At 43.3% G+C, this 13,570-nt stretch overlaps 1 protein-coding gene across 1 annotated transcript in view; it reads right to left on the reverse strand.

Annotated features, from left to right (window-relative positions):
- The window catches only part of LOC139407436 (eyes absent homolog 4-like), a 192,317-nt gene that overhangs the window by 4,808 nt on the left and 173,939 nt on the right, over window positions 1-13,570 (reverse strand). The window contains exons 14-19 of the mRNA XM_071151222.1: window positions 7,961-8,050; window positions 6,899-6,957; window positions 5,372-5,532; window positions 4,063-4,177; window positions 3,217-3,338; window positions 1,574-1,674 (exon numbers count right to left, since the gene is read on the reverse strand). Coding sequence (XP_071007323.1) covers window positions 1,574-1,674; window positions 3,217-3,338; window positions 4,063-4,177; window positions 5,372-5,532; window positions 6,899-6,957; window positions 7,961-8,050 — 648 coding nt within the window. The remainder of the gene's footprint in view (window positions 1-1,573; window positions 1,675-3,216; window positions 3,339-4,062; window positions 4,178-5,371; window positions 5,533-6,898; window positions 6,958-7,960; window positions 8,051-13,570) is intronic.

Below are 13,570 nucleotides of genomic sequence, written 5' to 3' on the forward strand. Positions count from 1 at the left end.
AGAACCACTGGCCTGTAGAACCACTGACCTACAGAACCACTGGCCTTTAGAACCACTGGCCCTTAGAACCACTGACCTGCAGAACCACTGACCTTCAGAACCACTGACCTACAGAACCACTGACCTACAGAACCACTGGCCCTTAGAACCACTGACCTGTAGAACCACTGTATATAATACTTATTAATTAATTTCTATCATTATTATTATTGTGTCTGTAATCAATTATTGTGATTGAGTTTTATAATCCCAATCAGTCGGTCTAAGGGACCAGAGTCTACTTTCATTTCATCATTCGGTCTAAGATGCTAAATCAATTTAAACATACACGTTATTCAATTATTGCACCCACACTGCTCGCGCTGGCCAACGAGCGTCTGCGTTGCCAAGGGCTAAAATAGAAGTCAGTTCTATTTCTGACGCAGATCGCGCTGCAAGTCCTGCCTCTCCCATCTCCTCATTGGTTTATAGAAGCAGATAGATGAAAGATGAACTGTTTTGCCGGTCGTCGTGGTAATACTATGAAAGTGTAGTTGCCAATCACCATATAAAGTCTAAAGAAGAAAAAGCCTGGAAGGAGGAGAGATGACTAGAAACGATTCGGTTGGCCGTTTTATGTGTGGATTAATTGTCGGAGTAGAGAACCTTGTGCATTTCAGGTAAAATAACAACTCAATGTTTATATCCCAGGACAAATTAGCTACGAACAGCAAGCTAACTAGCTAAATTGCCATAAATGTTTAATTCTTTTCGGCCTGTCCCCAAATTAATATAATTGGTTCAGAGTTTGCTTTGATATTTCAACCTGCGTGTCGTGATCGCGTTTGGTGTGTGGGGGGGGGGGGGGACAAAATCAATTTGCGCACGATGGTGGTGCTCCGCCCGGTTTAGGTACGGTCTCAAGAACCAGAGTCTAATTTTGTTTCATGGAAATAACAAAGGAACAAACCCAAACAGAACACAAAGCGACAGTAAGGAGAAGAAAGCCCCCCAAACCAAAAACCATAAACTCTACTACATCCACTACTGCAAAGAAAGACAGGCTTGTACACCACTCAGAGCTCACACAAACACCATAGGAGTAGGGTGAAGTTGCCCCTTGACCCTGATCTTTGGTCCATTTTTGAATCCCCCCCCCCCCCCACTAATGGGTACGGTTAGAATTGGGGGAGGGGGGGAAGATTATTTTAGATCTGTACCTAGGGGAAATTTCACCCCAGAGCTCACCAAAACCCCAAACCAAAACCCCCCTCTAAAGGTTACTAAAAGTTACTACTGCAGGAAGGCAGGCTTGTCCACCACTCCACCACTCCGAAGCTCTCACACCACAACACACTCTACAGGGTCACGGCGAGGTTTTCAAAAGGTCACCTCCGCATTGTTTACCTTTTTGGCTGCCTGCTCCTCCTCCACACCATCTCCTACTACAACATAGACTACCTTCCTGCCATACCTCTGCATTATGCGCTCAAAGCAACCCTCTTTGCCTGCAATATAAACAAAGGGGGGTGGGGGGGGGGGGGGTCAAGGGTTAGAGGTCAGGAGAGAGAGAGAGGGGTCAGGGTGAGGTTACCTGGCTGGCTGCATGCTCCTCGTCCCGCCCGTCGCCAACCACAACATAGGTAATGTTATTGCCGAAGCGGGAGACTATTCTCTCAAAACAGCTCTCTTTGCCTGGAGACAACAACAAAGGATGTGTACCTAGTGGCACCCTAATCGTAGTGCACTAGCTTTTGACCAGAGCCCTATGGGTGTGTTTTACGGGGCCCTCTGGTCAACAGTAGTGCACTATGAAGGGAATAGGGTGCCATAGAGCCCTGGTCAACAGTAGTGCACTATGAAGGGAATAGGGTGCCATAGAGCCCTGGTCAACAGTAGTGCACTATGAAGGGAATAGGGTACCATAGAGCCCTGGTCAACAGTAGTGCACTATGAAGGGAATAGGGTACCATAGAGCCCTGGTCAACAGTAGTGCACTATATAGGGAATAGGATGCCACTTGGGACTAAAAGCTTAAACACAAATGTTTTTCTAACAAAGAGAGAGGATGAGACATTTCTGTAGATCAAGGATGGAGGAGTGGAATGAGAGGAGACGGGGAGAGAGAACAAACACACACACACACTGATATAGCCATCTGTAAACACACATTGGTTGTTGTATTTTCCATTTAAAAAAAAAAAACACAAGAGAAAGAAATGGATTGGCCCTGATAGTTCCTGACAACACACCTGGTCGCCACGGAGATGCTTCACATAAACAATGTCATCATAACAACCCTCCCCTCCCAGGCCAATGCCTGTCTCCCAAATGGCACCCTATTCCCTATGCAGTGCACTACTTTAGACCAGAGCTCATAGGGGTCCATATAGCCTCATACAGAGGTCAGATCCCTGGTCAATTTGGGTTTAGTTCCGCTTGAGGTTAATTCCATTTCCCGTTCAGGAAGTAAACTTAAATACCAATTGTGTGTGTGTGTGTGTGTGTGTCTGTGTGTGTGTGTGTGTCTGTGTGTGTGTGTGTGTGTGTGTGTGTGTGTGTGTGTGTCTGTGTGTGTCTGTGTGTGTCTGTGTGTGTCTGTGTGTGTGTGTGTGTGTGTGTGTGTCTGTGTGTGTGTGTGTGTGTGTGTGTCTGTGTGTGTGTGTCTGTGTCTGTGTGTGTGTGTCTGTGTCTGTGTGTGTGTGTGTGTGTCTGTGTGTGTGTGTGTGTGTGTGTGTGTGTGTGTGTGTGTCTGTGTGTGTCTGTGTGTCTGTGTGTGTGTGTGTGTGTGTGTGTGTGTGTGTGTGTGTGTGTGTGTGTGTGTGTGTGTGTGTGTGTCTGTGTGTCTGTGTGTGTGTGTCTGTGTGTGTGTGTGTGTGTCTGTGTGTGTGTGTGTGTCTGTGTGTGTGTGTGTGTGTGTCTGTGTGTGTGTGTGTCTGTGTGTGTGTGTGTGTGTGTGTGTGTGTGTCTGTGTGTGTGTCTGTCTGTCTGTCTGTGTGTGTGTGTGTGTGTGTGTGTGTGTGTGTGTGTGTGTGTGTGTGTGTGTCTGTGTCTGTGTCTGTGTCTGTGTCTGTGTCTGTGTGTGTGTGTGTATGTGTGTGTGTATGTGTATGTGTATGTGTATGTGTATGTGTATGTGTGTGTGTGTGTGTGTGTGTGTGTGTGTGTGTGTGTGTGTGTGTGTCTGTGTGTGTGTGTGTGTGTGTCTGTGTGTGTGTGTGTGTGTGTGGTCCTTACCTATTTTCGTTGCACTGTATATGTTCTCAATAGGGAAGGCAGATCCTAAACTATACAACAGAACTTTAGCCACTGCTGGTATCAGCTGGGTTGTTGTTACCAACACATTTACACAGTTACTCCTGGACACAGAGAGAGAGAGAGAGAGAGAGAGAGAGAGAGAGAGAGAGAGAGAGAGAGAGAGAGAGAGAGAGAGAGAGATGGGAGAGAGAAAGAGAGAGAGATAGACAGAGAGAGAGATAGACAGAGAGAGAGAGAGACAGAGAGAGAGATGGGAGAGAGAAAGAGAGAGAGATAGAGAGAGAGAGACAGGGAGAGAGAGAGAGAGACAGAGAGACAGAGAGAGAGAGAGAGAGACAAGGAGAGAGTGAGAGGGAGAGACAGGGAGAGAGAGAGAGGGAGGCAGAGAGAGAGAGAGAGAGCAAGAGAGGGAGGGAGGGAGGAAAAGAGAGGGAGGGAGGAAGGGAGAGCGAGGAGGAAGAGGGAGAGATGGAGGGAGAGAGAGGGAGGAAGAGAGAGAACGGACGAGAGAGATGGAGGGAGAGAGGGTGATAAACAGAGAGAAAGGAAGCGGGAGGGTGGGGGAGAGAGGCAGAGAGAGAGAGAGGGTGAGAAACAGAGAGAGAGGAAGAGAGGGAGAGAGACAGAGAGAGAGAGAGAGAGGCGAGAAGAGAGAAAGACAGATAATTAGTATCAGTATTGACTGTTTCATTACATAAAATTAGCTCTGATCTCTGTTTTATTTGTCAAGTTCATGTTTATGTCAGAGACCGACTCATTGTGTAAGCAGCCATTTAGTGTGCGGGGTGGGAGGCGTGTCCAGTGTGGGTGGAGGGGGCGGGGCACCTGGAGCTGATGATTGACAGGGACTTGAGTGCGTTGGTGAGCCAGGAGTCTGTTAAAGCCTCTACTTCAGCTCTCAGTTGTAACCACGCATCCCTCTTAGCCGGGCCCAACAGGCCTGTCAACAATAAACAACATCAACAATAAACAACAACAATAAACAACATTAGGGGCAGGATTTAATCTGACCACACTTTGTCCACAATGCGCCATATCAAAGGTTTTTCCAATTGAGCCGACATATGCCATTTTGTTTTTACAGTGAACGCTGTCTTCATGAACACAGGAACATTGTCTTTTAATCCACTAAGAAACATTTAGTATTGTCCTGTACTAAAGTACTAAAGTAAAGTACTAAAGTAAAGTACTAAAGTACTAAAGTAAAGTACTAAAGTACTAAAGTACTAAAATAAAGTACTAAAGTACTAAAGTAAAGTACTAAAGTACTAAAGTACTAAAGTAAAGTACTAAAGTACTAAAGTACTAAAGTACTAATGTAAAGTACTAAAGTACTAAAGTACTAAAGTACTAAAGTACTAAAGTAAAGTAGTAAAGTACTAAAGTACTAAAGTAAAGTACTAAAGTACTAAAGTAAAGTACTAAAGTACTAAAGTACTAAAGTAAAGTACTAAAGTACTAAAGTAAAGTACTAAAGTGCTAAAGTAAAGTACTAAAGTAAAGTACTAAAGTACTAAAGTAAAGTACTAAAGTACTAAAGTACTAAAGTAAAGTACTAAAGTACTAAAGTAAAGTACTAAAGTAAAGTACTAAAGTGCTAAAGTACTAAAGGAAAGTACTAAAGTACTAAAGTACTAAAGTACTAAAGTAAAGTACTAAAGTACTAAAGTAAAGTACTAAAGTACTAAAGTACTAAAGTAAAGTACTAAAGTACTAAAGTACTAAAGTAAAGTACTAAAGTACTAAAGTAAATTACTAAAGTACTAAAGTAAAGTACTAAAGTACTAAAGTAAAGTACTAAAGTGCTAAAGTAAAGTACTAAAGTAAAGTACTAAAGTACTAAAGTACTAAAGTAAAGTACTAAAGTACTAAAGTACTAAAGTAAAGTACTAAAGTACTAAAGTAAAGTACTAAAGTGCTAAAGTACTAAAGTAAAGTACTAAAGTAAAGTACTAAAGTACTAAAGTAAAGTACAGGACAATACTAAATGTTTCTTAGTGGATTAAAATGTACACACTATACATATCAGTTGACAGTTAAAAAAAAAAAAACCTATATATTTATCCCACCCCCTGCCTAAAAAAGAGCTCTCTGATTGGCTCCTCTCCAGTATACTCTTCTCCGATTGGCTTACCCCCCACATTGTTTTTGTATGTGCTATACATCTCTTTGACTCTTCTGTAGCGGAAGGCTAGTTTCCTCATCCAGTCCACCCCTCCGCGGACGCCCGTCGCCAGGCACAGACTCGCGCTGGTCGCTGCTGCATGGAAGCCATCAGTTGCAAAACTGTAAGTACTGTCAATAATAATAATAATAATAATGTTTTATTATAAAAACTGTCAATAATGATAATAATAATAATGTTTTATTATAAAAACTGTCAATAATGATAATAATAATAATGTTTTATTATAAAAACTGTCAATAATGATAATAATAATAATGTTTTATTATAAAAACTGTCAATAATGATAATAATAATAATGTTTTATTATAAAAACTGTCAATAATGATAATAATAATAATGTTTTATTATAAAAACTGTCAATAATGATAATAATAATAATGTTTTATTATAAAAACTGTCAATAATAATAATAATAATAATGTTTTATTATAAAAACTGTCAATAATAATAATAATAATAATGTTTTATTATAAAAACTGTCAATAATGATAATAATAATAATAATTTATTATAAAAACTGTCAATAATAATAACAATGATGTGTTTTATTATAAAAATGGTAAGTACTGTCAATAATAATAACAATGATGTGTTTTATTATAAAAATGGTAAGTACTGTCTATAATAATAACAATGATGTGTTTTATTATAAAAATGGTAAGTACTGTCAATAATAATAACAATGATGTGTTTTATTATAAAAATGGTAAGTACTGTCTATGAATTCTGCTCTCAACAGAACAATATGTCACAGAACATTCCTAATGGTTGACTCAAATGATTTAAGCCTGATTTTGCTGTCGATCCTGCGTGCTTGTTGTTGAGTTTATAATTGCAAACATCAGCAGTTTTTTTTTGTTACGCAACTACGCAGGATGGACATTTGCGTAGTTACTTGTAGTTCTTGCATTGTCTACGTACCACAGGAGGTTGGTGGCACCTTAATTTGGGAGGACGGGCTCGTGGTAATGGCAGGAGAGGAATTTAATTTAAAAACATTTTTTTTAACTAGGCAAGTCATTTAAGAACAAATTCGTATTTACAATGACCGCCAAACCCAGGACGACGCCAATTGTGCTCCGCTTTATGGGACTCCCAATCACGGGCCAGATTTGATACAGCCTGGAATTGAACCAGGGACTGTAGTGATGCAGTGCCTTAGACCGCTGCGCCACTCGGGAATTACTAGAATGGCATTCCATTCGCTCTGTTCCGGACATTATTATGAGCCGTCCTCCCCTCACCAGCCTCCTCTGGTATGATGTAGGCTTAAATGAGTAGTTGAGGATGTTTACAACTTGATGTTAGGTGACGTTTGTAGTGGCTGCTTAAAGAAAAGCATCCCATTGATTCCAGTTTCTCCTGACCCACAGACGGTTCTCAGAGCGAGGAACCGTCTGATCTCAAGTTGTTCACATCCTGAACTCCTCATTTAACTGTGAAGAAGAAAACGTAGGGATGTTGAACGCTCACCTCAGGTCCTGTCCGTTGTCGTCCGATGACACATCATCAATATGGACCTGATCACACTCCTGAACACCCACCCACACACACAGACAGAAACACACACACACAGAAACACACACAGACAGAAACACACAGACAGACAGACAGACAGAAACACACACAGACAGACAGACAGAAACACACACAGACAGACAGACAGAAACACACAGAAACAGAAACACACACAGACAGACAGACAGAAACACACACAGACAGACAGACAGAAACACAGACAGAAACACACAGAAACAGAAACACACACAGACAGACAGACAGAAACACACACAGACAGACAGACAGAAACACAGACAGAAACACACAGAAACAGAAACACACACAGACAGACAGACAGAAACACACACAGAAACACACACAGAAGCACACACAGAAACAGAAACACACAGAAACAGAAACACACACAGACAGACAGACAGAAACACACACAGAAACACACACAGACAGAAACACACACAGACAGACAGGCAGACACAGACACAGACAGAAACACACACAGACAGAAACACACACAGACAGACAGACAGACAGACACAGACACAGACAAGTTTAAGTCTTTAGTTTGTGTCACTAGGGGGCAGTGTCTACACATGAAGGAGCTACACACGTATCACAACCTCTCAGAGGAGGAGGAATGCTGATCTAGGATCAGTTCGACCTTTTTAAAATCACAATGCATTAGATTACACTGTCAGTGGGGATCTGATCCCAGATCAGTAGCTGTATCTATACAGTGTGTGTGTGTGTGTGTGTTGCTGAGCTCACCTACCTCTAAGTCATTGAAGAACAGGTGTGTGTACCTACCTCTAAGTGGTTGAAGAACAGGTGTGTGTACCTACCTCTAAGTCATTAAAGAACAGGTGTGTGTACCTACCTCTAAGTCATTAAAGAACAGGTGTGTGTACCTACCTCTAAGTCATTAAAGAACAGGTGTGTGTACCTACCTCTAAGTGGTTGAAGAACAGGTGTGTGTACCTACCTCTAAGTGGTTGAGGAACAGGTGTGTGTACCTACCTCTAAGTCATTGAAGAACAGGTGTGTGTCTGCCAGGTTAAAGATCATCTCTTCCATCCTCAGTCCCAGTGTCACCGCCATGGGAGGGTCCTGTCAATCAATCAATACAACCGTCAATACAGTCTCCATGTGTCGGGGGGCTAGAGTTCAGTCTGTTATATCTGGTGTAATTATCCAGTGTCCTGTGTGAGTTGAAGTATGCTCCCTCTAATTCTCTCTCCCTCCCTCTCCCTCCCGGAGGACCTGAGCCCTAGGATCATGCCTCAGGACTACCTGGCATGATGACTCCTTGATGTCCCCAGTCCACCTAATCGTGCTGCTGCTCCAGTTTCAACTGTTCTGTCTGCGGCTATGGAATCCTGACCTGTTCACCGGACGTGCTACCTGTCCCAGACCTGCTGTTTTCAACTCTCTCTCTCTCTCTCTCTCTCTCTCTCTCTCTCTCTCTCTACCGCACCTGCTGTCTCGACCTCTGAATGATCGGCTATGAAAAGCCAACTGACATTTACTCTTGAGGTGCTGACCTGTTGCACCCTCGACAACCACTGTGATTATTATTATTTGACCCTGCTGGTCATCTATGAACATTTGAACATCTTGGCCATGTTCTGTTATAATCTCCACCCGGTACAGCCAGAAGAGGACTGGCCACCCCACATAGCCTGGTTCCTCTCTAGGTTTCTTCCTAGGTTCTGGCCTTTCTAGGGAGTTTTTCCTAGCCACCGTGCTTCTACACCTGCATTGCTTGCTGTTTGGGATTTTAGGCTGGGTACAGCACTTTGAGATATCAGCTGATGTACGAAGGGCTTTATAAATACATTTGATTGATTGATCAAACAAACAATCGAACAATCAATCAATCAATCAATCAATAAAATGTATTTTATAAAGCTCTTTCTACATCAGCAGTTCTCAAGTGCTTGTACAGAAACCCAGCCTAAAACCCTCAACTGTTCTGGGTAGAGAGGAACCAGGCTCTGAGGGGTGACCAGTCCTCTACTGGCTGTACTGGGTAGAGAGGAACCAGGCTCTGAGGGGTGACCAGTCCTCTACTGGCTGTACTGGGTAGAGAGGAACCAGGCTCTGAGGGGTGACCAGTCCTCTACTGGCTGTACTGGGTAGGGAGGAACCAGGCTCTGAGGGGTGACCAATCCTCTACTGACTGTGACAAATGAGGAGCCTTCATCACCACCATCATCATCACCACCATCATCCCCCCCCCCCCCTTGCCCTCCTCCCCCCTCTGCCTGGTATGTTCAACTAATCTCAGTAGATGCTGAGAGAGAGAGAGCGAGAGAAAGACATGTCACACTTGTTCTGTCCCATCAACATTATGTCCCTCTTTAAAAATCCTTGGGGGACTGGGTGGGTGTGAGAGAGGTTTGGGGGGCAGCCCTGCCAACCCGCAGCTCAGCTGCAAAAACCATCATCTGCGATAGATAGGCGATTCGCTGACACCGTGAGACTCCCAGAATAGACACATACCGAGCACAGAGATAAATGGAGAGAGGGAGGGAGAGAGAGAGAGAGAGAGAGAGATGTAGAGAGAGGGAAGGAGAGAGAGAGAAATGGAGAGAGATGGAGGGAGAGAGAGAGACATGGAGAGGGAGGGAGAGAGAGAGAGACATGGAGAGAGAGAGACATGTAGAGAGGGAGAGAGAGAGACATGTAGAGAGAGACATGAAGAGATAGACATGGCATGGGAGGGCAAGGGGTGAAAATAAGGAAAGTTGGGTAAAGAGGGAGAGACATGAAGAGAGGGAGGGAGAGAGAGAGACATGGAGAGAGGGAGAGACATGGAGAGAGGGAGGGAGAGAGAGACATGGAGAGAGGGAGGGAGAGAGAGAGACATGGAGAGAGGGAGAGACATGGAGAGAGGGAGGGAGAGAGAGAGAGACATGGAGAGAGGGAGAGACATGTAGAGAGAGGGAGAGACATGGAGAGAGGGAGGGAGAGAGAGAGACATGAAGAGAGAGAGAGGGAGAGAGAGAGAGACATGGAGAGAGAGAGAGACATGTAGAGAGAGGGAGAGACATGGAGATAGGGAGGGAGAGAGAGACATGAAGAGAGGGTGGGAGAGAGAGACATGTAGAGAGAGGGAGGGAGAGAGAGACATGTAGAGAGAGGGAGGGAGAGAGAGACATGTAGAGAGAGGGAGGGAGAGAGAGACACATAGAGAGAGGGTGGGAGAGAGAGACATGTAGAGAGAGGGAGGGAGAGAGACATGTAGAGAGAGGGAGGGAGAGAGAGACATGTAGAGAGAGGGAGGGAGAGAGAGACATGTAGAGAGAGGGAGGGAGAGAGAGACACGTAGAGAGAGGGAGGGAGAGAGAGACATGTAGAGAGAGGGAGGGAGAGAGAGACATGTAGAGAGAGGGAGGGAGAGAGAGGGAGGGAGAGAGAGATAAAGGTGAAGGAGAGCGATAAAGAGAGGAAGAGAAGGGTGCCAGAGCCAAGACCACCCTGCTATTAACTCAGTCTGTTCCATCACATCTCCTTTCCCTCGTTTCAAATACCACATCTTCTAAACCAATGACCAGCCTGCGGCTTCTTCAGGTAGGAGTACAGTAGGAGAGGTATGGAGAGGTATACAGTAGGAGAGGTATGAAGAGGTATACAGTAGGAGAGGTATACAGTAGGAGAGGTATACAGTAGGAGAGGTATGGAGAGGTATACAGTAGGAGAGGTATACAGTAGGAGAGGTATACAGTAGGAGAGATATACAGTAGGAGAGGTATGGAGAGGTATACAGTATGAGAGGTATGGAGAGGTTTACAGTAGGAGAGGTATACAGTAGGAGAGGTATACAGAAGGAGAGGTATGGAGAGGTATACAGTAGGAGAGGTATACAGTAGAAGAGGTATACAGTAGGAGAGGTACACAGTAGGAGAGGTATACAGTAGAAGAGGTATACAGTAGAAGAGGTATGGAGAGGTATACAGTAGGAGGGATATACAGTAGGAGAGGTATGGAGAGGTATACAGTAGGAGAGGTATACAGTAGAAGAGGTATACAGTAGGAGAGGTATACAGTAGAAGAGGTATGGAGAGGTATACAGTAGGAGAGGTATGGAGAGGTATACAGTAGGAGAGGTATACAGTAGGAGATGTATACAGTAGGAGAGGTATACAGTAGGAGAGGTATGGAGAGGTATACAATAGGAGAGGTATGGAGAGGTATACAGTAGGAGGGGTATACAGTAGGAGAGGTATGGAGAGGTTTACAGTAGGAGAGGTATACAGTAGGAGAGGTATACAGTAGGAGGGGTATACAGTAGGAGGGGTATACAGTAGGAGAGGTATGGAGAGGTATACAGTAGGAGAGGTATGGAGAGGTATACAGTAGGAGGGGTATACAGTAGGAGAGGTATACAGTAGGAGGGGTATACAGTAGGAGAGGTATACAGTAGGAGAGGTATACAGTAGGAGATGTATACAGTAGGAGGGGTATACAGTAGGAGGGGTATACAGTAGGAGAGGTATGGAGAGGTTTACAGTAGGAGAGGTATACAGTAGGAGAGGTATACAGTAGGAGGGGTATACAGTAGGAGAGGTATGGAGAGGTATACAGTAGGAGGGGTATACAGTAGGAGAGGTATACAGTAGGAGGGGTATACAGTAGGAGAGGTATACAGTAGGAGAGGTATACAGTAGGAGGGGTATACAGTAGGAGAGGTATACAGTAGGAGAGGTATGGAGAGGTATACAGTAGGAGAGGTATGGAGAGGTATACAGTAGGAGGTATACAGTAGGAGAGGTATACAGTAGGAGAGGTATACAGTAGGAGGGGTATACAGTAGGAGAGGTATACAGTAGGAGAGGTATACAGTAGGAGAGGTATACAGTAGGAGAGGTATGGAGAGGTTTACAGTACGAGAGGTATACAGTAGGAGAGGTATGGAGAGGTATACAGTAGGAGAGGTATGGAGAGGTTTACAGTAGGAGGGGTATACAGTAGGAGGGGTATACAGTAGGAGGGGTATACAGTAGGAGAGGTATGGAGAGGTATACAGTAGGAGAGGTATACAGTAGGAGAGGTATACAGTGCGTGTGTCTGAAATGGCCACCCATTAGCTATGTAATGCACTCCTTATGACCAAAGTAGTGCACTACATAGGAAATAAGGTGCCATAGAGCCCTAGTCTAAAGTAGTGCACTACATAGAGAATAGGGTGCCATAGAGTCCTGACCTAAAGTAGTGCACTACATAGGGAATAGGGTGCCTTAGGGACCTGGCCTAAAGTAGTGCACTACATAGGGAATAGGGTGCCATAGGGCCCTGGTCTAAAGTAGTGCACTACATAGGGAATAGGGTGCCATAGAGTCCTGACCTAAAGTAGTGCACTACATAGGGAATAGGGTGCCATTTGGGACACTGCACATTTATTATTGCAAACTTTATAATATTACCAAATGTAAAGGAATGTAACTAGATAATAACAAACTGGAGGACTGAGGTGGATATTACACTTTAGTCTTTAATCTGTCAGGGGGCATGGACTCTACAAGGTGTTCGAAAGTGTTCCACAGGGATGCTGGTCCCATGTTGACTCCAATGCTTCCCATAGTTGTGTTAAATTGGCTGGATGTCCTTTGGGTGGTGGACCATTCTTGATACACACAGGAAACTGTTGAGCGTGAAAAACTCAGCAGTTTTTGCAGTTCAAAGGCAGTTAAATCTGCTGTCTTGCCAATTCACCCTCTGAATGACTATAGAGCTGTGGCGGTCATGACATTTAGTCAGCAGATGATAGTCGTGCAAATAACTGCTGGTCTCGTAGTATTTGACCTTTAATTAGCATAAACACGTTTAGCATCTCCTGGCTTCCACACACAGCCTACAAGCTGATGCAGACCTTAGGAACATCTACACTTAATAAATCCATGTAATATAGTCTACCTACACCATCACAATAAATCCATGTAATATAGCCTACATCATCACAATAAATCCATGTAATATAGCCTACACCGTCACAATAAATCCATGTAATATAGTCTACACCATCACAATAAATCCATGTAATATAGTCTACACCATCACAATAAATCCATGTAATATAGTCTACACCTTCACAATAAATCCATGTAATATAGTCTACACCATCACAATAAATCCATGTAATATAGTCTACCTACACCATCACAATAAATCCATGTAATATAGTCTACACCATCACAATAAATCCATGTAATATAGTCTACACCTTCACAATAAATCCATGTAATATAGTCTACACCTTCACAATAAATCCATTGTAATATAGTCTACACCATCACAATAAATCCATGTAATATAGTCTACCTACACCATCACAATAAATCCATGTAATATAGTCTACCTACACCATCACAATAAATCCATGTAATATAGTCTACCTACACCATCACAATAAATCCATGTAATATAGTCTACACCATCACAATAAATCCATGTAATATAGTCTACCTACACCATCACAATAAATCCATGTAATATAGTCTACCTACACCATCACAATAAATCCATGTAATATAGTCTACACCATCACAATAAATCCATGTAATATAGTCTACCTACACCATCACAATAAATCCATGTAATATAGTCTACACCATCACAATGAATCCA

This window comes from Oncorhynchus clarkii, chromosome 4 (genome assembly GCF_045791955.1).
Source record: "Oncorhynchus clarkii lewisi isolate Uvic-CL-2024 chromosome 4, UVic_Ocla_1.0, whole genome shotgun sequence".
Classification (NCBI taxonomy): domain Eukaryota; kingdom Metazoa; phylum Chordata; class Actinopteri; order Salmoniformes; family Salmonidae; genus Oncorhynchus; species Oncorhynchus clarkii.